Source organism: Hesperophylax consimilis, chromosome 28, assembly GCF_061612785.1.
Source record: "Hesperophylax consimilis isolate HC1 chromosome 28, BYU_Hcon_1.0, whole genome shotgun sequence".
Lineage (NCBI taxonomy): Eukaryota > Metazoa > Arthropoda > Insecta > Trichoptera > Limnephilidae > Hesperophylax > Hesperophylax consimilis.
Genome location: NC_142863.1, coordinates 19,828,691 through 19,855,487, shown reverse-complemented (window position 1 = coordinate 19,855,487; position 26,797 = coordinate 19,828,691). Strand labels below are relative to the sequence as shown.

Genomic DNA, 26,797 nt, shown 5'->3' with positions numbered 1-26,797 from the left:
AAATTTAAAAAACAATGATATTTTTTGAAAAAGGTTAAAACTTTAGGCCTTGTGCGGGAGACCTAAACATTTTTTTAAAAATTCAAAACTTTTTGTGGTAAGTTGTGGTACCTAGTAGCAACTTTTTTTCAACTTGGAATTTGAAAACAAAAAAAAAGTTAAAAATCGATACACCCTATTGTATAATGATGGTAGACTTAGCCAGCAGAGGAGTTGAACTAACGACGCCTGGGGGGAACCTGACGCAGTTAGTGAGATTTTGCTATTATAGCCTGGTTTATCACTTTCATACTGAACTTAAATGCGTGATGGTAATAATAATAATTAAAACAATGTAAAAGCCCAGATGGACATAAAATCAATTTTATATTCAGAAAATAGGAAATAACAGCTCATTTATACAGAGCTTATTATTATCCTTATTGTCTTCGATCCAACAGTTCACACAGTGCTACCTTATTTGCTATTCACCTTCTGGTAAAATATCAAATTTAAAGTGTTAATAAACACTGGCTACAACCTAGCGGGTCACGTGATACATACTCCGTCTCGTTCCAGCAGCACCCAACAGACGAGACAAAAATCACGTTATCCTATATGACGTGTGGCAGAATGATCAGTGGCGACGTGTTACATAAAAACAAAATGGTTTTTAATTGAAAAAAAATATCATCAGACTGCAAAAGGACCAAATTTTTAATTCTAAATATGGTCAGGAGTCGTTGTTTAAAATCCTTTAGGTAAGTGCTGATACACCCTGTGTAGCGCAGTTTTGTGGTTCACCTCAAATGTACTTTAAGCTAAATAACCTAACCTAAACATCTTAGCACATACTTCTTGCTTCATTCACATTCGTACATGCTCTTGTGTTACCTACTTTACTCTTTGTAAGAGTATTTTAGGCCGTTGTCCATTGGGTCTATGCACGAGTGCTGGAGTACTGCAAGACAATGTGCAGAAAAGTAAAGTTTGCTAAAAAGATAACGGTCTTACAGCACTCAGTTTATGTCAATTCGTTACCAATCCATGGCAGATTTTTAAAAGTACATATTTGGTAACCAGGGTCATAACTAGCGGTCGCAAACTTGTTGACATAGTTTATTAATTAACTACAACAGCTGTCATGTATTAATAACTTAACAGACCTCTGCGCTAGCGACCAAATTCTTATAAAAGAATATGAAATACTAGATAAAATAATAATATAATATTCAATAAAAGATCTAAGGTATAAATCGCAAAATGATCATACTAATTTCGGCTGAAAAGAGATGTGAAATATTCCAGCGCAATGAACTCAAACTTTCTTTGAAATTTTAAAATTGGAACTGATGATTGTGTGAATTCCAACAAGTGATAAATTAGGTACTAATTTCGACCTATAATCATAAATTATTTTATTTTTATTATTTATAATTATTCTATACTTAAAATGGGTATTTTTTGTTTGAATCATTTAGATGATTTTCAAGTTTACTAATGGTGTTCATTGGAAGGGTGTTAATTTGTCCACAAAAAATATATAATCTATTTATATAGGAGAATGTTTGTGGCGGGCAGGAAGCATGGATTTGATTTTTATACAAATCTACACTTTTATTCAGAGGTTGATGAAATTTTGCTCACTTGACCTTCAAAACAAGAGAAAAGCCAATGTCTACATCTAGTTTGGGAAAACTCTGCATAAAGCCCAGGGACTGCGGCTAGTTATATTTAAAAAAAAAATAATAATGAAAGGCAATGTGTTCCTGAGGAAACTATTTTAGAAATGTTTCAACCTCACAAATCCTACAATTATAATATAATTTCTGCAGGTATTAGGTCTGGTCTGCGCTAGTATGTATATATTTTGAAATAAAAACTACTCATCATTTCAATAGATTCAACACATAGACTAAATTAGACTAGACACGGCATATTCATTTAAAAATAACACCAACACAATTTTGGTTTGGTTCACATGTACATTTATGGAAAGGCCCACGCATTATGTCGCAATGCGAAATGGGCACTGTGCATTGCGTTTTACCTTTTGTTGGTCTATTTTGCTTCTCAGCTATGCTGGGCAAGTTCATTTTTTCAATCACAAAAATAACCGAGTTCCAAATATTTAAATTTGAATTATTTCCATATAACAACACCTCTGACAACAAATTCTCCGTGGTTGAGCTTACAAGTTTGAACGCTTGTACAAGGAGTTTAAACAGAATTGGGTTGTTAAGTTCATCTCCATATTTGTGACGTACGCTACGTGGCGTTATTTTTTAAAATGAATTTAACTAGACCGGGCTAATCTAGTATAATACATCAATGATTCAACAGCATTGTCGTAATAGAGGTTAATGCAGTTATAATTACAATGTCAAACAAAACCAATGGTTGAAATACTCATACAAATATGGCCACCAGATTATTTAGAAGTGATGCGCATTGTTTCGTGGGAAACATGTTTAGGAAGTTTGTCGTAAAACATATCAGTATCCACCTTAATAATCATTGTGAAATCAATTCACACCTGTGCAAACAAGGAAGTGTCAAAACCTAAACACCTACGTCAATTTCTTTTAATTTAACTAGCGCTTGGCAATATGTACATACATTCAGCTTCAATAATTAGTGAACGACAACAAATTAGGGACAGTTACATAGAACTTGAACAATTCATCAAAGTTAATATTAATGTTCTGTGAAACAACTGGCCCATAGACACGGGCAGATTCATTTTCGGTAGTGAGTCAATTCGGTGTGATTCTCAAAGTGAATTAATTCATTAATTTTTTGATTTCAGCAAGGAATTAATTATTTTGATCGTTGATTTGACCGGTCAGTGGCTGAGTTGGCATCGTGATTGGGTCCTACCCAGGCGTGGTGGGTTCAAATCTTCGGCTGGCTAAGTCTTTCATCACAAAACATGCAACCTTTTGCGCTTACTGTGGTGGTAGTAGAAGATTTTCAAATAATGTCAGGTTATTCGTAACCCGTAATTGAATGTCTTTCTTTAAAAAAAAATGAAATATGGCGCTTAATAAATAGGTGCCAATGGTCGAGTGGTTTAAGACGACTGTCCCGGTAAGACAAGAGGTCCTGGATTCGATTCCTAGTTGTGAATTTTATCTTTTTATTTTTCTGTGTCTTGTTCCGTTTCATGTTTCGTTTAATTTTTTTAGTATTATCTTCTTCAATGATAAATAAAATTCAATCACTTTCATCCATTTCCACAACAAATATGTAAATACCGATAATTATCGTCAATCGTAAATATATTTGATATATTTTACATGTTATGTCACATATAACAAAAATAATATAAGGTACATTGCAGCAAGTTTCAACAAAATGGTTTTATCCATTTTTATTGACTAGTTTTGAATAGCCAGGTACATTCTAACCATCCTCCTCACCATCTCCTTCCCACTCACTTCAACCTCACAAAATTGCATAAATATGTTGTCGCTCAGCCATAAATGTACACGGTAGTACATTGAAGTGGCACATTGGGAAATTCATAAAACACTAGTTAATGCTGTGCCACTGTGGATTGTACTACTCTGAACCCGGGATCCAATTATTTAACCTTTGACAAATGAGTTCATGACATAATTGAATAATTGAGAGAATTATTAAATTACAACGAGATGTTGAAAAAGAACGGTCGCCTACCGTCATTAATATTATTCTCAAGGAGGACAAAATGTAAAACTAAGGTTGGAGTGTTTCAAACTCGGTCATATCTGAGGCGATTTAACCACCAGGTTTTCGTTAAAGCGATAATTCCATACTGAAACGTCGTCCCTCACCGGGGCGATTCTGAGAGCATCTACCACTTGAAATGTTTAAAGCATAATATTGCCTAGTCCTACACGCTACACCAGAGCTTCCCTAACTGTGAGTCGCGACGCCCCGGGGTGCCGCGGGATCATCCCAGGGGCGTCGTGAGGCAATCTTTATAGCGAGAATATCGTTCCATCAGCACTGCAGCATTAAGGGTTTTATTACCGTTTGCGACATCATACTTGTGTGAGACAGGTTTCTCTGCAGTTGGAGTAATTAAGAATAAGTACAGATCAAAAATAAATTTAGAGGCAGAGACGAGAGAGGCGATTTCGAAACTTCAACCTCGTTTTGAGAAACTATGCTCAGAAAAGCAAGCACATCCTTCTCATTAATACCAAAGAAAATGCTTTTTTATCTTTTTTTGTTTGATTCCATTTTTGTTTTTATGTTGTTTTCTTTATTTTCTAATAAAAAATTTAGATACTATTTGGAGTTTTTCTGACAAATTGTTATTAGGTAACGTACCCATACTACGTGACCGTGATGTGGGGGGGGGGGGGGCGTCGCAAAAATATGGCAACTCCCCAAGGGCGTCACAGTTGAAAAAAGTTTGGGAAGCCCTGCGCTACACAGTTAGTTGATAAAAGCGAAAAAAGGTGCAGCAAAACTCTTTCAATAAATTTCCAAACAAAAAGTTTATTGTACTTTTAAATAATGAACCAGGAAATTGACTATTTTTTTGTTATTTTATGCGCAAACAATACATCAATAAAGGTTTGCAATGTTAATTGCCAAAATACATAATATATTTTTTTAAATTAAGATATGCAATGTATTACTTTCAGAGTGGTATACATACCACCATTCAGAATAGAAAATATACTTTATCCATATTTGCTAAGCAGATCTGAATAGTCAAGCAACAAACCATCTTCTTAATAATCTCCTTCCCCTCTTTAGTCTCACAACATACCCCAATTGGGGATGCCATAGTCACAACACCACCAGGAAGTTGGGACTGATGTGCGATTCACATTAAAAAAATATATTGCAGTGAATCTACCCCGGCCCGTATCACTACTAGTCCAGAGTCCTACCAACCAGGCTATTGATTAACTCAAATGGGCATGTGATGAACATTTTCCAAGAAATTACATCAGTATTGGACAAGCCAACCAATTTGGTAAATATACAGAAAATAGGGACACGCGTAATACGCACATTTGATTTTAAAACACTTCGGTTAGATGAGAAGTATGCATTTCAGTTTCCGGAAATGGAAAAATAATCCACTTCAGTAGCCATTTTGTCAAAAAGCAGATAATTCAACGTCTTTTCTTCACGCCACGTTTTGACATAATAATATTAAAATACTTTTTATTTAACTAAACCCAAACTAAGATCCTAATTTAGGATCGTGGGTTCATATTTTGGGATAAGACAATAAAAATTAACCTTAAAACATTCACATCAATGAAGAAAGTGGAAGGATTTTAATTTTAATGAAATAACTATTATGATGCATCATTTTAAATTAAACAGAAACATGCGGAAACTTAAATACTCACTTCTTATTATTATCTAACTACTACCAAGTGTTTAATAAAAAAAAGTGCATACTAAGCGTGCCCCTATTTTCTGTATATTTATCACCAATTTTTACAGTACGCTTTCCTGGAATCGAAAATTGACATCTGTCTGGTAATATTTATATAATATATTAAAAGTGACCCCAATATTGATAGAGTCATTGTTGATCATACGAAATAAAACCCATGAACTTTTGTTAGTGGAGATTTTTATGTGCAGCATTTGCATACAGTAAAGTCCAAGCATAAATAATAAGAGTGGGTTTTTTTTCAACAGATTATTGAATAATTTACCAAGAAATGTTCACAGATTGGTATTTTTGGCTTCTCAGAAATATGCGATTTATAACTTGGTTACTAGATGTGAATAGTCAGTCCTTATGCTCTTACAATATATGTTAATCTTGAGAACGTAACAATCGCTTCACAAATCTTTATATAAACAACCACACGAGAGTCCCAACTGCCCGTAGTAAGTGGGATTATGGCATCCCCAATCGGGATATTATGTTGTGTTGTGTATTGTTGTGAAGCTGAAGGGAGTATTGAAAATACCTGGATATCAGATCTAGTCACTAAACACGACTAAAGAAATTTCAAGCAAAGTTTCGATTCGGATTGTTAGGCTTTCACCGGGGTGATACTGAGAGCTTCTACAACTCTGGAACGTACCGCAAAAATACTACATATAAATTTATTTTAAATTATATGACAAACCAACGAAAGCTTAATTCAATTTATTTCCCCAGATTTTCAATATGCAACCTGGGGAATCATTGAAAAAAAATGTTATTATCATTTTTTCAATATGTATTATACTTTGAACGATTTAAAAAAAAATTATAAAACCCAAAATATGGAATAGACGGTAAAATCCAATTGGATTTATTGGCTTTAAACCGCAGTAAACTGTTCATATGTTTCTGTGTTAATATTTCGAGGTATGATATTAATTAAATTGGAAAGCCCAATCGAAAACCGAACACCAGAAAATTTCCATCGCTCAAGTGGTTAATAGAAAATCTCCCAAACGGTGATCTTTGATATTGTAAAATTTGCACTACCTTATCGACACCTTCATTCGAATCTATTGAAATGTGCAGAGTTAAAATTGGTCTTCCACTCCTCAACATTCACATATAAAAAAAGTGATAGTAAATAATCACCTTTGTCTTCAGGAACCTGTTCTTGAGCATCAGCATCTCTTCGTCTCTCTGCTTTCTGTTCTTATCGACAATTTCCTTCTCGCTGAGCGTGGGCTGCAGCTGGAGCATGCCAATCATGCGGCTACCGAACCCTCGGTGCGCGCTGGGCGAGTGCGTTGCCGCTAACTCGGAGGGCTTTGGTTCAATCTTGGGCTTTGCACCCGGAGTCGGCTTCTTCGACACGTTGGCAGCTAAAAATGAAGAACGATGATGAAATTCAAGTGAAATTTATTCAATTATGAATGAAGATAATGATGTAAACTATAAAAATAAATTGAAACACAATAAAGGTGTGCGAATATGCAAAAATTAAAAATGGGTCTAGTGAAGGTAGTGAGACTATCATATCCCTTATTTTGGTATTTAGTGAGTGGGGAAGGGATGGAGATGGGGAAGGGATGGAGATGGGGAAGAGAAGGAGATGGGAAAAGGAAGGTAACAAAGTAGCTGAAACATATTTGGGACTAAACATGGCTAAAGCCATTTTAAGCAACGTTTCGATTCTAAATGGTGGTCTTACACCATGGCATACTGAGAGTATCTACTGCTGTGTTTATTGATATCATTTGTAGCTATATCCACCTTAAAGACCATTTGAATAAATACAATAACGTATAATGTGAAGGCTTGTATAGAACGGTCGTTTTGTGTTCATGGCTGCAAATAATTCCTAATACAGGGCATTTTTAAATTTGCATTTATGCAGACCTTTCTTATTTTTAATAAATATACTCTATATAATATTATAGCTCCTTCATCAGGGCAATATTTTAAATAATGCAAATAAATCTCAATGGCTTATTCCACATAAAGTTATAGTGTTAGCAACATTCTGATAAAACACACTGAAAGTTGATAATTTCCAAAATACAAAAAGAAAAACTTTAAATAAACAAGCGCGCGATATAATGATCGCAGCACAACTCTTCTCAAATAATCAAAGCTATTCAGTAAATTATAAAAAGAAACAACAACAACAAAAACTATTGCAATTTCGATGTAAAAGTTCTGTGATCAACACAATAAACTTTTTCGAGCTAATAAAAAGAATCCAATAAGAAAATGTATACCGATTATTTTTTTGAACTGCTTTTTACCTTGGCAAATTAACAGAACGAAAATCGGCACGAAAACTGATTTAACACGCGAGTTTGCAAGACATGCACACCTGGAGAGGTCGGACGCAAAACTGAATTATTTCATAATTAACGTAAACATTGCCGTACGTACCTTTCTCATTAGCGTTATTCTGCAGCGCCTTGATCGGTGGCGCCATTCCAAACGCCGCTTTCGGTATTATAGCGGCGCCTTTATTCTTCTCAAAAAGGCATTTCTTTTCTCGCATCGACATTAAAGCAGGATCTGTATTTCTGGGACTGGATACCGTATTTTCAAAGATAGCCGCTTTCGACATAACATTTCCTCCAGGGGAGCCATTTGTAATATTATTTGAATTGTGCGCCATTCTGTCTCGGGGAATCGGAGAGCTGCGATTGGACGACGAAGTGCTATTTGCCGAACGCGCTCGGGAAAGTTCGGGTGTCGAGCAAGCAGATTCCTGTTTTGCGACCGGTTCGGTCTCCTTGTTGTTTTCGCATGGCCCGTTCGGCAATAATGTAATGTCTTCGACACTCGATTCACACGTATGATCACTGGTAGCGTTTTCTTTTTCATGGTCTCCATTTTCCTCGATCCTCGGAGGAGCCGGTGCCTTGTGTTTCTTGATGGAGGGTCGCTTGGTAATATTGTTTCTCGGCGAGCGCGAGGGGGAGGTGACAGCCGTTGCGGCTGCCATGATGGACGCCGGGGTAGTTTGCTGTTTGTCGCCCTGTAGGTGATTGTGATTGGACGGTGAGAAATCGTACACGAGCCGCGATTGGCTGACGGACACACGCTTGAAGCCCTTGGATTCCTACGAATGCCGGTGGTGAAAACGATTTGTACGTTAAGTATTTTATAACGGCAAAATTTTAAAATGAACAGTTCAAACCACCACATTGTTGCAAACAACCGATAGTTTGACAACCTATTAAAAATAAATACTGCTAATAATGAAATATTTGAAAAAAGAATATTTTAAGCCACCATAAATATTATTTTTCCAAAATACTACTGCCGAAAGTAGGAACTAGTTTTTTATACTGCTAAAATAATAATCGATGAATCCAAAGAGTGACCATACAACGAATACCTTGACCATTACTACTTGCTTGATAAAAAATATAATATTATTAGTTTTATAAATATAAAATAAGCAATACAAATAAATTATATGAAGAGGTAGTCTGCTTTGTAATTTAAAAACAATACTAATTACCACCCACAACCTCGTGAAATGAAAATGAAAGGTTTCCGAAAATTGTCAGACAAGAAGGTAGGTACCTACCTATGAATTATATTTTTAAAATTAGACTTGTTGACTGTCGAACAGAAATAATCGTTTGTAAGAATTTATTTATTTCATACTATTACTATACACCACGCGTTGCTCAGTCTGTCCAGATAGAGAAACAATAGCGCGTGTTGGTTTTACGTCTAACAGATGACACTGTTTAAAAAAAACATGTTTTTACCTGTCACAGGTGACATCTATACAAGATAGGTAAACAAAAATACAACAAAATTTCAAACGGTCAAGAAATTTCGGATATTTAAGATTTTGAACAAAAGAACATTTTTATTTATTTATAAGGAATAGGTACAATAAATAATATTTTATTTAAAAAGTTAAGCATAAATAAATATCATTTTGACGGGAATCAGAACTTATAGGCCTCGCAATTAGAGTTGACCCAAATAGATGGATTAACAGGTGCATAGATACAGGTAAATTATTTCTAAGTGACCCTCGCTTGTTAATATTTTGTTTTTGTACAGGCGGGTTTCTAACGACAACCTAACCACAAACATTGAACCAAACTTTTATGCAAACATGAAACATTGGAGCAGGCCAACAATGTTTTTGTTTTCCTTGGCCGATGGAAAACAAAAAACTTTGTGATCCCGACCCAATGTTCGTGTTTTTGTCCGATTGTTTTGAAAACATTTGGTCGCTGGAGACCGGACTTTAGGAAGCTGGAAAACAAAAAAAAATTGTTAAATTGTCTAAATTTAAACGAAATAGATAAACGTCGTTACGCACCAAGTATCTTTGGGCATTTGCGGGGTAAGAGGGGGCTGCTGGCAGGTGTTAGTCAACTACAGGTTTTCCAATAAGAGGTGTTATTTTGAATAACCCGCTATTTCGGTAGATGTTACTTTTGAAGCGGTCATTTTTTGACATTTGACAAGTAGAAACTACGCCATTAAAAAAAAAATGGAACGATACACGCTTCGAAAACGCATTGAAATTATTAAAATTCACTTGAGTGAATCAAATGCAAATCATCTTGAGTGATGAGGCCCATTTCCACCTCGGTGGCTTCGTCAACAAGCAAAATTGTCGCATCTGGGGCTCGGAAAACCCAAGAGTTATTGTTGAAAAGCCTCTCTATCCTCAACGTGTGACTGTTTGGTGCGGTTTATGGTCCGGCGGAGTCATTGGACCTTACTTTTACGAAAATGAGGCTGGAGCAACAGTTACGGTTAATGGATTGCGCTATCGAGAGATGATTAATGATTTTTTATGGCCGGAATTGGATGGTATTGATCTGGACAACGTTTACTTTCAACAGGACGGCGCTACGTGCCACACAAGCAACGAAACCATTGATCTTTTACGATTGAATATCAAAATAACACCTCTTATTGGAAAACCATGTAGTTTTGAAATGTTTTTGAAACCTCAAAATGATTCTTATTGAAATGAAATGTTCTTATTTACAGTGTGCTGTGTGCAAAAAATACATATACATACGTAACTGTATTCGAGTCAACTACTCTGGTTACAATACCTAATAATGTAGAAGAAGTAGGTACCTCTGTAAACATAGGAACATAATACGATTGTTTACGATTTTAAAAAATATATCAATTTGGTAGCTAAAATTTAAAAAAAATTATCGAAGAAAGCAAACACTTTGTGGCTTGACATTATATGTATAACCTTTATATTAATGACATTATAAAGTTAATATTTCAATAGTCCTGAAGAAGGTTGGGTGCAACCGAAACCGGTCGACCTATATAACTCAATAAAGTGGTTTAAAACAAAAATCATTTATAAAATACAAAAGGGGCCAGCGAATACTTTTTAATGTCAACGAGTCCATAAATAACAGTAATTATTATTTTAATGAGAAAAGTGCATTTTACGACAATTCAATTTCTTTTAATGATTTCAGCTCAACGTTGCATATTTTTTTAATACTTAGTATGCTTAGAATAAATTAGAATTGTTTGAAGATCCCAGATGCCGAAGGCCATTTACACCGTCTGATTGTAAAAAGTTGTTCCGTTGAAGAGGATGATATTTTAACGTAAAAATTAGTTTAGAAATTTAATTTCCTAACAATGTTTTTCTATAGAAAAATATTTATTTTCTCATACAAACTAAACCTTAAAACGTTGGAATTCTGAAAAAAGTTAGGTACTTATACTGTAATGTAGAATCACCCCCAGAAGTTAGTGCACTTTACCCCCGGACATCCAATGTATTATCAAGGCAAGTGTAGATGCAAAAACACGTGTTCAGATATATTAGGAACTTACTAAAAGTTTATAATCCCGTTTTTAAGAGGAAGCTACAAGCAAAAAATGTATATATTCTTGGTATACCTTATATTGTAGATAATAGGCATTAAAATCGCTTGACAAACGGAGTCTAGAATCGTTCGATTTCAAGCACAAAACTGGGTTTTATTTATTTTGTAAATAATTTTATAAGAAAGCAAAAAAGTTAAACTGTCACAGATAATCTTAGCTATAAAATTGTATGTTTTTAAAGTTATTTCCTTTACGCGTTCATAAATTTCTACTGAAAAAAAATTGTTTTTAGTAGTTTATATTTATATTTTTTTATTGAGTAATTTATTATTTTATTTGTATTCTACTCAAGCGAAACGATTAGAAAACCTTCAATTTATCTAAAGCATATTTTTTGTATTCATAATGTACACCAATTCGTTATAAAGATTAATCAAAATAGTAATTTAGCATTAAGCTTCGCCTTAACCGGATTACCAATAATTTGAAGAGATGTTTAATAAATTAGCAATACTCATTTTGCTCCGTGTGACGCACAGATTTTGCACAGGACATTTAGGCAAAGATTAGTCGGATTTTTGAAACAGGAAACACGCCCACATCGAATTTCTTGTGGTATTTTTAATATAATCAAGAAATGAAAACAAAAAAAAACACTTGTAGCATACGTGCACAGAAAAGTCTGTAAATCTTTATTTAGATTCATACAAACATAATCGACAATTAATTTTATAAAATGCGGTTATGATGCATCGAATGCGTAATATCGTCAATTATTATTATGATAAATTTCTAACTTATTAATGTTGACAGTTAGTAACGTAACCCGCATGCCACACTTCGTCTCACACCGCATTCAAATCATTATCGTCCCCTATACTATTTCAAAACTTAAATAGTGAAATATTAATATTATGTAATCAGTATACAGGGTGTATCGGCACTAAACCGACAAACTTTAACCAGCTATTCCTTAGCACATTTGGAGTAAAAAATGTTATGGGCACTTTGCTGTCCGGTAGCATTTTTTTTTCAATTAAAAACAAAAAAATTAAAAATTTCCACACTCCATCACTGTCATTGGCATTGCTTTTCGTGTTTAACAGCTGTTATAAGCAAGTATGTCGAAAAGCATCTTCGCTCTTTCGCACACACTAAATAATAATAGTTAAAAATGAGACGAATGATGCCGTGCCATTTCGTTGTGATTGTAAAAGCGCGCCAATATAGGTACACACGTACATTATTCAACGGAATTCGAATAAAATATTGCCAGATGGGTTTTCAAACTTTGACAAAGGATAAAACAGTGGTGACATGTGGTGAAAATATGAATAGTAAATTTTTTATTAAAAAAAACCTTACCGGACAGCAAAGTGCACATAAGATTTTTTACTCCAAATATGCTAAGGAATAGCTGGTTAAAGTTTGTCGGGTACGTGCCGATACACCCTGTATACACGACACGAGATAAATCGACAGAAGTCAGAAGAACCCAGTTAGGTAAGTGCATCATGTCATTGGTAGCGGGTTCACATCCCGGCGTGCGCAAGCAAATTTTACTTTAAATTAATGTAATTTCACTTAAATTCATTTAAAATAATATATTTGTATACAATATATTGTATGGTACTGTAGTTTATCTGCCTGTATAAAATGTAAATAAATAATTATAATAACATATGAACATTCCTGCATCACGTTCATCAATCAAATGCATTAGATGCAATTACGAGCCATAAATTGATAATAGTTTGACTAGTCTATAGTTAGTAATAAGATAGATAATTGAAGAAATGTATCATATATTTCTTCAGCACCTTTAGGTGATTTTGCACAAAAACGGAGCTATACAAATCATCCATATAAATATTATTATTATTATTATAGAAGAGTCAAGACTCTTGTGTTGATTTGATGTGTATAAAAATCTACAATTTTATTCCGAGATTGATGAAATTTTGCACACTTGACCCTCAAAACAAGAGGAAGGTCATTGTCTCTTTTCCCACCCCTTGAAGCAGAATTTTGATGCTTGATGACATTTTGCACACTTGATTTTCAAAATAAGAGGAAAATTACTTTCTAAAAGTGATTTCAAAAAACCCTGTGAATAACCCGGGCAACGCCGGAAACATCGGCTAGTATATAGTATATTTGCGACTCGTTACAGAGTGATAGATACTTAAAGTAACTTCCTGATGAAAATGTACCGTTCAGAATCGAAAAGCTGCTTGAAATAACTTTAGCCGTGTTTTGTGACCAGTTATTTATAGCTAGATACATCCCCACCTTTCTCTTCCCCAACTCCTTCCCCTCCCCGCTATATTCAGCCTTACATCATACTCCAATTAGGGATACCATAGTCTCACTGGTTCCAGACGGTTGGGAGCAGTTCTGACTCTTATAGCGGTCCATACTGCTGTTATTGTTATTCTAAGTTTTGTCATCAGTCATCACTTTGTATAAACAGTGTATTTAGTATTATAATATTAGATCTGTAGTGGGTAAGGCACACTGTAGGAATAATTTTAAGAACCAGTAATACTGAATTACCATTTTTTTAATGTTTGTTATACGAGTAGTTAAGCGCACTTGAAGTGAAATGACACTAAACTGCGCTATATAAATGCCATATTATTATTATTATTGTTATGTTATGTTTATGATATGTGTATGTTATGATATGTTTATGTTATGTTATGTTTATGATAATATGTAATGTTCATGTTATGTGTATGTTATGTTATGATATGTTTATGTTGTTTTCATGGTATGTTTGTGTTATGTTAATCTTTATGTTTTATAATCACATTTGTTTACTCCCATGTGCTGAGTTGGTTCATAAGATTGCCAATTTCATAGTTCTGTTTAAAAAAAAAAACGCTACTAATTTTAGAAAAATCTTTGGTTAAATAACGAAAAGCGCCCACTTATATTGTACACAGGTTCCTATTTTTATAATTATGTGATAACCTACTGTTACCAGCTCTGTACCGTTTATGTTATGTTATGTTTGGTTTATTTATGTTACATTATGTTATGTTTATGATGATATTGTTAATTTAATTTTTTTAATTTTATTAGGTACAATATTTTTTACAATTCAGGTTTTCCAGTAATGTAGGCCTCACTGGGTGGCTTGCCCGTGCTGAGGTCTTCATTTTATAATTCGAAATATAAACTACATAATACATTTAATGAGAAAAATTATACATTTAAAATTAAAAATACATAATAATATATTTAAAATTTTAAAAAAAATTGTACATTGAAAATAATCTTGTGTGTTTGTGAGTGATGTGTGTTTATATTGGTTTTGTGTGTTACGTGAAGGTTTTATTTGTATTTTATGCTATGAAATTTTGGTAATATTGTCTTTTTTGTTCTTTAATCCATTTTGTAATTTTGTGTGTGAATTTATTTTTATTTTCCTCAATTTTAATTTCAAGTTTTAAACTGTTGAAAGCTTTTATTGCATGGTATTGGTAGTGTCTTTGTCCAAAGCTTGAATTTACTGTCGGAGTTTTTATGTTTTCTCTGTACGCTTGTCTAACTGGTCTGTTAGTGTTATTTTGTGTATGTTGAAATTTATTTTTTTAGTCAAAAATGTAGTTTAGTAGTGTTTTAACGTATAATTGGCGTATATCTAGTACGTCACAGCTGTTGAATATTTGGTCTGTATCAAAAATAAGAAAAATATTAATTGTATATGGCCAAGATCACCCCTAATGGGTGAATGCCAAAATAAAGAATAATAATAATAATCTTCTCTGCCTTCCTCAGATTGGTACTTTTTATTTTCAATATATATAGTGGCGACGCCCCCAACTGCAAAGTTAAGTGTCGATCTGGACCTCACTGTAAACCTTCCTCCGCTTGCATATTGGATACTAGCATACAATATCTCGTCATGCACGACTCTTCAATAATATGCGGTCAAATTTCGGACAACGACAGGGTCAAACGAAAAGCGACAGCCGAAACAATGATGGCCAGAACAAAGGGTCATTGTGGCAGGCTCTTGGTATCGCCGGTGAGAGCTCCGTTGTATCTTCTCACTCTATCTCATAAACGAGGCACGAAACAGAAAGAGAGGTTAGAACGGGGCTACCATAGGTACCACCGCGAAAACCTGTTGGCGGCAAATCTCAAATAAAGGGGTAGGTACCTACCTACCCACTGAAGAGATAAATCGATAGAAATGTGATGTGGGAGTGTCAGTGTGCCCGAAGAAAAGTTAATATAGATATACAGGATGTATCAGAACGTGCCCGACAAACTTTATACGGCTATTCCTTAGCACATTTGGAGTAAAAAATGTTATGGGCACTTTGCTGTGGGGTAACAATTTTTTTTTAGTTAAAAACAAAAAATATATTAAAAATCCACACTCCATCACTGAAATTGTTTCTCGTATTCAACAGCTGTTATTAGCAAGTGTGTCAAAAATCGTCCTCGCTCTTTCATACACACTAAATAATAATAGTTAAAAATGAGACGAATGGTGTCATCCCATTTCGTTGTGATTGTAAAAGCGCGCCAACGTAGGTACGTTCGTACATTATTCAACGAAACTCGAATAAAATATTGCCAGATGGGTTTTCAAACTGTGACAAAGGATAAAACATTGGTGACATGTGGTGAAAATAGGAATAAGTAATTTTTAATATAAAAAAAATGTTATCCGACAGCAAAGTGCCCATAACATTTTTTACTCCAAATGTGGTAAGGAATAGCTGGTTAAAGTTTGTCGGGTACGTGCCGATACACCCTGTATAGAAGATGTATGTACGAAAATTAAGTCTGTGTGGCGGGCGGCGTAGATTTGATTTTTATAGAAGTCTACAGTTTAATTACGAGTTTGATGAAATTTTGCACACTTGACATCCATAACAAGAGGAAGGTCACTGTATAAATCTGATTACTAAAATGTCTGCGTAAAGCCCGAGCAACGCCGGGGGCTTCAGTTGGTTTACAAATAAAATAATTATACACCTGAGGAAAATAATTTCCCTCAGAGCCTATGTCATCTTTCGGTATGCTGTATGGAGGGTCTTTTTATGGAAAGGAACAATTGAACATGGGTCTCTTTAGTCTTGAAGAGACCCATGTTGAAGTAGGGAGGAAACACAGAGGCCAGGAAATTATTCCACGGCCAAGCTGTTGAATTCAATAACGATCCGTAGAAACGACCCGTTCTCATGACGCGACAAGTGTCAACGGTGTACAAATGTTTTCAGACCACCACCTGTGCCGAAGGGATCAATGATGATAGTTTCTCGGAGCATCTTCCATTGAAATAACGGTAGAACAATAACAGCATTTCCGCCTGACTCCTGTGCTCTAAAGAATGCAAACCGTTTGTTAAGGATCCCGTTATCTATCAATCGGACCGCCTATTACTGCACAAATTCAAGGGTTTTTTCTTCGAGAATTTTGGGGCTCCAGACCAGCCAAAATATCAGTGGAGTGCACTTACGATTTGTACAGGGTCAGAAGTTGTGTAATATTACATTAATAGTGCTAATTGAAGTTAAATTAGGTGAAATTGATCAAAATCATCGTTTTTTTAGCAGATAATCAATAATTGCATTGGCCTGTTTGGGGCATAGGAGTCCAAAGGCGATATTATGTAAGCCGACGTCCTTTTGAAAACGGTAAACATGACAATTCTAGAGATTATCAATCTGTTCAGTGGGCGTACCGCCATTGTGACATCTCCCTCTTTCTCATAAGTGCAAAATGAATCTAACTGAAAGGCAGTATAAAATGCAGCTCTCAGCGGTGGAACCATATTGCTTAGGTATAATTATATATTGAGACTTTCCGGCAACCCTTTACATTTCCAATAAATCTTTTTTTGTATTAGGCAATTCACCCTAAAAAGAGTGTTCTATGACCAATATAACTTTATCAATTGTAACTTCCAGAGTTGCAGATATACTCTCAGTGTTGCCCCGGTGAAAGACCACCATTTTGAACCGAAACGTTACTTGACATGGCTTTAACCGTGTTTGATAAATAATACAAATCTGACTATACAGGTACTTCCCAACCTTCCTCTACCCCATTCCCTTCCCCATCCCTACTCCATTCTGCTTTATAATATACCCCAATTTACTGTTTCTTTGGGCCTTAGACACATTAAGGCGATGCCATACGTAGTAATGCAAAATCATGTGTTTTTGGTTTAAAAATTTGGTCGCCTAGAAATGTTTCAGATGCTTTAATTAAATACTGCGAGTAGAATACATCTTGGCCTTTGAAATAATCGAGTAATTTTTAGATAAGTCTTTTTATAAGCCCAGAAAAAAATAATGTAAAATAAGGCCTATGAAAACTGCTTTAAAGTTCAAAATCTCCTAGTTAAGAACCCATTTTTGGTTATGATTTTATCGTATAATGTGGCAAATTAAGTTATTTATAAAATGATCGAAAAAAAATTATATATTTATGCCTGAACATCCACAAAATAAAATAAAAGACACTTTTGGGCATGTTTTTTTCTTGCATAAATCAAAACAGGCGGATGGTGTTAAGCGGGAATTTAAACCTTATCGCCATCTTCGTAAGGGTTGTTATTGATAGCGGCTCAATTTAAAATATTACACGACGTAGTGCTTCGCCTTAAGCTATATTATGCGCGCAAAAATTGGGTGTGGCGTGTACGTATTATACTCGTATGTTGGGCTGACACACTACGCAATAATCTTAATCAGGAGAGGGGGTCAGATCAATTGGGAGGCTGCCGCGGTATATCATTTATTTGTATGGGATTTTGAACAGATGACAGTCGCGTAATTACGGTGATCCGTAAATTGTTGTGACCTCTTCTCCTGGCGTAGGTAGGAGAGGGGTCGCATAATTTTCTAATATAGCCTGGCTAGCCGATCACAGCGCACATCGTCGCCCACGTTCACACTTATAGCACAGCATATTTTTAGGTATGACAGGTCTGTATGGGATTGTATGGCGAGCAATATGGATTTATATAAAACGCTTTGAACTTATAGCGTAATCTGTCACTCCTTCATCAATTTGTTATCCTTTGTGCTTTGCATAAAAACCTTGTTTTGTAAACATAAGTTTACCTTTAATAAAAATAAAAAAATTAAAACAGTAATTTTAAAATTGAAAACAGGGTGTCAAAGGGTTAGCTTTAAATTAATGCGTGTATATTTTGTATAACCATTCGCAACAGGTTGTCAAAAGCGACCGACTTTATGTTACAGATAATGAATGGGTTATCTGTATTATAAATTGTTAATAAGGTAGAAAAATTACGCTTTTGTGGTACTGGCAAAAAAAATAATAAAAGGTGGTGTTAGATGAAATTATTTTTGCAAAAAAACATCGTCAGCATTAGTTAGCTGAAAAGATATATCAACCGAGAACAAAGCACGGGCAAATCCGGGTAAGAAATTTAGCTGATTCATAGTTGCATAAAGATACTTACATTATGTAACCTGCAAAATTAATAGAAAAAAACGACTTCTATAAAATGCAACGTCACTATACTTTCAACCAGTGTTTTAAACTGCACAAGAGTCCCAACTGCTACCAACCGTTTTTTTTAATTTTTTTTTATAGTGAATACATCACAAGAGTCCCAACTGCTCCCGTCTGGAGCCAGTGAGACTATGGCATCCCCAATTAGGGGATGTTGTGAGGCTGAAGGTAAGTGGGGAAGGGAAAGAGGAAGGTGGGGAAGTACCTGGTTATTCAGATCTAGTCACTAAACACGGCTAAAGCCATTTGGAGCAACGTTTCAATTCTGAATGGTGGTCTTACACCAGGGCGATACTGGTAGTATCTTCCACTCTGGAACGTGCCGCAAATATACTATATATTATTTTAATTAATTAATTTTAATTAATTGTGAAATAACACAAATTAATCAAATAAAATTTATTTGCGCACGCCGGGTTCGAACCCGCGACCTTCGAAATGGCAGTCCAATGCGTTACCACTGGACTATGCCGGCCGTCGAACAAGTCCGTTTGGAGCCAGTGAGACTATGGCATTCCCAATCGGGAGATTTTGTGAGGCAGTAGATAGTGGGGAGGGGAAGATGAAGGCGGGGAAATACCTGACTATTCAAATCTGTCAACAAATACGGCTAAAGCCATTACAAGCATTACATTTGACCGGTCGGTGGCCGAGTTGACATCGCGCTTGGGTCCCACCCAGGCGTAGTGTGTTCAATTCCTCGGCTGGCTAAGTCCTCCATCACAACACAAGCAACATTTTCAGCTTACTGTGGTGGTAGTAGGAGATTTTCAAATATTGTCAGGTTGTAACCCGGGAATGTTTGTCTTTCTTTAAAAAAAAAAAAAGCAACTTTTCAATTCTGAATGATGATTTTTCCTCAGGGCGATACTGAAAGTATCTACCAATCTGAAACGTGCGACAAATAGGCTATATACAGGGTTTTCCAATAAGAGGTGTTATTTTGATATTCAGTCGTAAAAGATCAATGGTTTCGTTGCTTTTGTGGCACGTAGCGCCGTCTTGTTGAAAGTAAACGTTGTCCAGATCAATACCATCCAATTCCGGCCATAAAAAACCATTAATCATCTCTCGATAGCGCAATCCATTCACCGTAACTGTTGCTCCAGCCTCATTTTCGAAAAAGCAAGGTCCAATGACTCCGCCGGACCATAAACCGCACCAAACAGTCACACGTTGAGGATAGAGAGGCTTTTCAACAATAACTCTTGGGTTTTCCGAGCCCCAGATGCGACCATTTTGCTTGTTGACGAAGCCACCGAGGTGAAAATGGGCCTCATCACTCAAGATGATTTGCATTTGATTCACTCAAGTGAATTTTAATAATTTCAATGCATTGTTGAAGCGTGTATCGTTCCATTTTTATTAATGGCGTAGTTTCTACTTGTCAAATGTCAAAAAATGACAGCTTCAAAAGTAACATCTACCGAAATAGCGGGCTATTCAAAATAACAATATCCTAAATCCTAAATCCTGTATCTAAATTTCGCTAATAAACAATTAGATAATGTTAATTAAGTGTTAATCTCAAGTGACCTACCAGGTAAGTATTGTATTGTATATTTTCTCCATAAATAGTTAAGTAATAACATAGATCACCGTAGAAATGTATTATAAGTTTGTACAGCGCCCTTGAGGTGTTTTTGCACAAAAACGGCGCTATACAAGTCATCCAAGTATTATTTTTAAAACTTCCGATTTAGTTGTCCGGGTTAAGTCTTCCCCAAAGGAAAAACTTAACCCTTCCACTCACTTTTCCACAAATGATCAGCTAGTCAATCAACACTATGTAAGTGCATTATATAAGTAAAATAAATACAAAACAATACAAGAACAACAACACGTCAAATCACCAGATATCAAATGGGAAAAAAAAAATTCACCGTCTCCAGATATTTTCATATCAGAGGGTTCGGCTCGGTAGAACTCCTAACAGGGCCTATAAATCCTACTGATCCCTCAACATAAATATTTAAAAAATCTTTCGTTATCCTACATGTATTCAAAATGACCGACTTTTGCATCTTTATATATAAATTTTTTGATAGATCTAATACGCCTAAATTTTTAATTAGAGAGCTAGGTATAATGCCAGTAGCCGAAATAACGAATGGTAATATTTTTATAGTCTGAGAATGCCAAATTCTTTTTATTTCATTTCCTAAATCTGTGTATTTTCTTATTTTTTCACTAACAGATTTTTGAATATTACTTATTATTATTATTATTATTATTTTTTTTTTTATTTTAAACTTCCGATTTAGTTGTCCGGGTTAAATCTTCCCCAAAGGAAAAACTTAACCCTTCCACTCACTTTTCCACAAATGATCATCTAATCAATCAACATTATGTAAGTGCATTATATAAGCAAAATAATACAAAACAATACAAGAACAACAACACGTCAACTCACCAGAGATCAAATGGGAAAAAAAAAAAAAAAAAATTCACCGTCTCCAGATATTTTCATATCAGAGGGTTCGGCTCGTTATTATTATTATTTTTTTTTTTTTAACTTTATTATTATTATTATTATTAACACCTCTTATTGGAAAACCTTGTATTATTTTTATTTATTTTCGCTAGCAAGGAATTTAACCTGCGACTTACGGATTTGTAGCCAAGAGCCTTACCCGGAGGTAGTTCTACTCCCATCATAGAAAGCTGACAATATTGCTTGTGGAATGATGGAGAACTTAACTAGGCACACAGGGCTTGAATAATTTAAACAGTATACAAATAGGTTAATTCTTAAAGTAAAGTGCTAATGGTTGTAACATACAGGATTTCCTCAGTTAAGTGTGTTTAATTAATTCACCAATATACACGTTTATACTAATGTTTTGTTTGACTTCGTGCAGTTCTATTTTGTTTATAAACAAAATGAAGCAAACTTAGTTCAGCTGAAAATGTGGTATTTTTTCCACGTTATAACCGCACAAGTAACATATTATGCCCGGAGCCAGCGCGACTGTGACATACCAATAATTTAAGGCGAAGCTTAATGCCAAATTACTATTTTGATTAATCTTTATAGAGAATTGGTGTACATTATGAATACCAAAATATGCTTTAGATAAATTGAAGTTTTTCCTATCGCTTCGCTTGAGTAGAATACAAATAAAAAAATTAATTACCCAAAACAAATATAAATGCAAACTACTAAAAAAAGTATTTTTTCAATAGAAATGTATGAACCTGTAAAGGAAACAACTTTTAAAAAATACAGTATTATAGCTAAGATTATCTGTGACAGTTTCGCTTGATTAACTTTTTTTCTTTCTTATAAAATCACTTACAAAATAAATTTTAAAAAAAAAACAGTTTTTTGCTTGAAATCGAACGTTTCTAGACTCCGTTTGTCAAGCGATTTTAATGCCTATTACCTACGATATAAGGTATACCAAGAATATAAACATTTTTGGCTTGTAGCTTCCTCTTAAGGTATGTTACAAGGCATGAGTGGGGAGAGGAAGACGATGCGAAAGATGAAGGTTGAAGTATACAAGAAATCGTTTTTTTCATCATGAAAGTTGTGCAATATCTTTTCCAACGGCATTTTAATTTTGAAACTACTCGGGTCACTTAGTGATAAATTATATCTGTCACCAAATGACAAGCCATCAAACTCGTTAAATCGCATTTTCTATTATGGTCTGACATTTACCACAGATAATTTTAAATAATTCTATAAAACCGACAAAAAAATTTCACCCGAGCAAGGTTTACATAAATCGAACAAAGAGTGAAGTGACAGTAAACTGTATAAGGTAGGTGACACATTACGCAACGATTATAGCGTGGTCTGTCACAGGCTTTTGTCTAACTAATAAAGTTTACAAAAAAACCATCGGTAAGCGATTTTTTAAACGTTTGCTATGCTTGATATGATTTAAGATTTCAAAGCCAAAGTAATCGCAGGGTAGGTGTGTAATGATACCCTGATGATGAACACTGTAATGCTGTCCGAAACGTTAGCTAAAGTAGAAGGTAGCGCAACACGGCATAATACCCCAAAAATAAATCACTACAACTAAGCTATGTTTGTAATATTAAAAAACTGACATAATCTTTCATCTGCTTTCAAAAGCAGTATTTCATTTTGCGATACGTTCAAAAACCAGCAAATCATTTGAAATTGAATGCCAAGCGGGAATATTATTTGATGACATTAAATTTAACTGTCCATATAATTAAATTATTCAATATGAAACTTTTTTATTGTGTTGAAACTCGTACAAAGTCTACAATTTTTTTTTCTTTACATGCGGTATCATTGTTTACATTTTAATTACTAACCTCACTATAACTAACCAGCGTCGAGGTTAATAATTTTACAAAATAATAATAACACAAAGTAATATTATGTATATTAAAAGAACAATACTGTTATTGATTTATTTATTACACGCCCTAGTGGGCTTTTCTTTAAAAAAAATACAAGCATTTTGTATCAGAGTAAAAACACTTAAAAATTAATACAATAAAGAAGAATGTAAACATAACGCAAAAATGAATCCTCACGCATATAATTGAGTTTAAAAGATTCAACAAAACAAAATAGTAGAAGCGGAGAAGTTATATGGGTACATAGGTCTATTTGTGTCTAGAAAAATAAAAGTGATAGAATATACAGCATTTATACTGATTGGTTTTCAAATGAAATAGTATATTACCCAGATCAGAATATTTGTTTCCGAGATTGTGAAGTCTCGGAATCGGAGAATTTTGGTAAGCTAGGGTCCTGGTGTTATTAAAGTAAAAAGGTAAGAAATGTTACTGTTGCTTGAATAATGGGTACCTACCTACTAAGTTGAAGGAAGTTATTTCAATAAAGTAGTTAACGTGTAGGGTTAGGAAAAGTAGAAGAAAAAAATGCAATATATTATGCGATGAATTTAGGACAAGGAAGAGAGAAAAAAATGGATAAATATAAGACGCAACACTTTATCAAAATACCATCGTAACAGATGTTTCTAAAACAACGTGTCAAATGCTTCAAATCAAATAATTGTAATACCATGACACGATATGACATTGCAATAATGCTATCCGTATTATATCATGGTGGCTATTCTACAAATAGATTCACAGACATCAAGAACTTGTTCTTTCGAACCGTCTCAATGACAAAATCCAGTGAAATCGCAATCGCAACAAATTTCGATCCCAAATTAGGAGGTTTAGGATCACAGGGGTCTACCTACAAAACTGTCTTTGATGTCAGTGCCATACAAATTTTTCTTAAAAAAATGATTACTCCTTCATTTGTACACGCAATTGCTTTATACGAAATTTTATAGCATAGTAATGATCAGCAGAATCCATTTCTAGCCAAACAAAATACCCTTGAAAATTCAAGTCTCTATGTCTATGAAAGGTGATTTTCAGCCCACTGTGCGTCATCTGAAATCTATCAAGACGCCATCGCAGAGAAATTGGTATTGAAAGCAAAATTGAAAGATTATTAATAATCGACAAATTGACAGCGTTCTAGGGTATCGATTCTCCAAACCAGGCCACTCGCAATCTCCGTCGAAAGTACATACATTGGTCGACGTTCTTATTCTTGAGTCTCGTCGAAGGTACACACTTACATACGCCAAACGTCAAAAGTCGTTCCACTCGAACAACGAGTGGGTCGTTCCACTCGTTGTTCGAGTGGAACGACTTCGTCGAGAATCGAGATCCTGGAATTTGGGCGTTGGAGAGAAACTGTGTGAATTCGTACAGATTGGTGTGCCAATAAGTTGGGAAAACTTTGACTTCACAAACAATCTAGGCAAAATTAGATTCTACACAATAACAGGATGGCTAAATTAGCATCGCACCTATTTCCTGCGATAGGGTTATCTTTGAAAAAAGTCATTCACAAAAAATAATAACAGATCCGGAAGCGGATATTTACGGCAATTATAAAGAAAGTTCGCCTACTCCGGCGACAACAATGATTACAAACAGTTGAGTACCTATTGTACAAAATGGTGTTGATACATTATTTTACCGGGATGACTGATTATTGTATAAAGAGTAGCTAATTCATTCAGAAACTAAACATTGCTTAAAACGTCTCTAGCCATGTTTGGAGACCAGATCTGAATAGAAGAGCCAGGTACTTCCCAAACTTCCTCTTTACTAACTCCTTCCCTGCCATACTCCCTTACTCCAAAACATATTTCAATTGGGGAAGCCTTAGGGATCCCACTGGAACCGGGCAGTTGTAAGCAGTTACCTTCTGTGCGGTTATCACATCAAAAAATAGGTATTGTTAAAGATGACATTATAGTATTATATGTGCTGGATCCCACTGGACCGGTAAGCAGTTAACTTTTGTGCGGTTATCACATCAAAAAATAGGTATTGTTTAAGACAAGGCTGCCCAACCCCAGGCCCGCGGGCCATAATGTGTCCCGCGAACGAATTATAAGTGGCCCGCGTGAACCATTTTCAAAAAACCCGCCAATCCGCCAATTTGAAAAAGTGTCGCGGGCCTGCGGTAAAACAAACAATGCTGCTTGCGCGCGGTCACCAGTGTTGCCAAGGAAGGCGATTTATCGCTATTTGAGCTACTCAGACCGAGAATCAGCGACGAAAAAATCTAACCTGTTGAACTTACTTTTTAACAAAAATACACCGGTTTTTGATATAGTATCTTTTGCGTCCGAAATGGAATCTTGTAGCCACCCCCCCCCCCCCATGGAATTCAAATATTTGGTGGGGAGCACTCATTTTGAATTTTTTTTGCGAGGAATTATGTTTTATAGAAATTCTCTAACAACCCCCCCCCCATGGAAATGGGAACCGTCAGGTATTCAGTGGCCCGCCAGTGATTCAAAATCGTCAATTTGGCCCAACTGTTAAAAAGGTTGGGCAGCCTTGGTTTAAGACATTATAGTTATGATCTGTGTGTGATCCCACTGGATCCCACTGAGGATGCCACAGGGATCCGGGCAGTTGTAAGCAGTTAACTCTTGTGCGGTTATCTCATCAAAAAATAGGTATTGTTCGAAGATGAAATTATATCCCACTGGATCCCACTGAGGATTCCACAGGATCCTATTGGATCCTGGCAGTTATAAGCAGTTAACTTTTTGCGGTTATCACATCATAAAATAGGTATTGTTTAAAGATGACATTATAGTTATGATCTGTGTGTGATCCTACTGGATCCCACTGAGGATGCCACAGGGATCCCACTGGATCCGGGCAGTTGTAAGCAGTTAACTCTTGTGCGGTTATCACATCAAAGAATAGGTATTGTTCGAAGATGACATTATGGTTAAGAAATGTGTGTTTTGCTAAATAACCAAGCACAGGATGTGGTTGTCACAGTTTTGTGATAAAAATAACGCTTGTTTTAAATGGACACTGTTATCGGAATAATCGACTTATCCATAGATTTATTAAAATACAGATGTAGAAAAATTCCAAAATATTACGACAAAAAACTTGCAGATTTGCAGTCATTCATTCATTACTGAAAACAAAAGTGAAATTCAAATAGATTTATAAAAATAGGATTCTATCAGATTATTTTAATGTTTTGTATACAATGTTATTAAATGTAAAGATAATTCAATTACTATAAATATGTTCTGCATATTTCCTTTTTTTATATCTGTAATTTTATTAATTATTTTATCGGTTTTACCCAATTGACAGATGGAACCTTGTATTCCTGTAACGCTAATGAAATCATATTGCCCCAAAAATATTTTATCTACGCCAGATAAGTTTAAGTCTAAGTTGCCCGTAAATTTGTAAATGTAACCTTGTTGTTCTATAAAATAAATACCGCTACATAGGGGTACGAAGACCGACAGGTCTCCCAGCCAAGGGGATCAGTAAATATCAGGGAACAATCACCTAGAAAGTGATATATTTTAGATAATAATTCAACCAAGCTAAAATAATTTTCTTTGGTTTTTATTAACATTGGCAATTTTTCGAATGGCAATAACATTATGTTACAAGTTAACAGTTTAATTAAGTATTCTATTATAAAATGTTAAACTTTCTCCGGAAAGCCATTTTCTAGTTTACGACGACTTTTTACCATAAATAATCACTTCG

General features: G+C 34.9%; 1 protein-coding gene across 2 annotated transcripts in view; it reads right to left on the bottom strand.

Moving 5' to 3' along the window:
• The window catches only part of LOC149410326 (anillin-like), an 87,229-nt gene that overhangs the window by 25,162 nt on the left and 35,270 nt on the right, over positions 1 to 26,797 (bottom strand). For both annotated transcript variants that reach the window (XM_089649006.1, XM_089649007.1), the window contains exons 2-3: positions 7,799 to 8,396; positions 6,530 to 6,759 (exon numbers count right to left, since the gene is read on the bottom strand). In XM_089649006.1, coding sequence (XP_089505132.1) covers positions 6,530 to 6,759; positions 7,799 to 8,396 — 828 coding nt within the window. The remainder of the gene's footprint in view (positions 1 to 6,529; positions 6,760 to 7,798; positions 8,397 to 26,797) is intronic.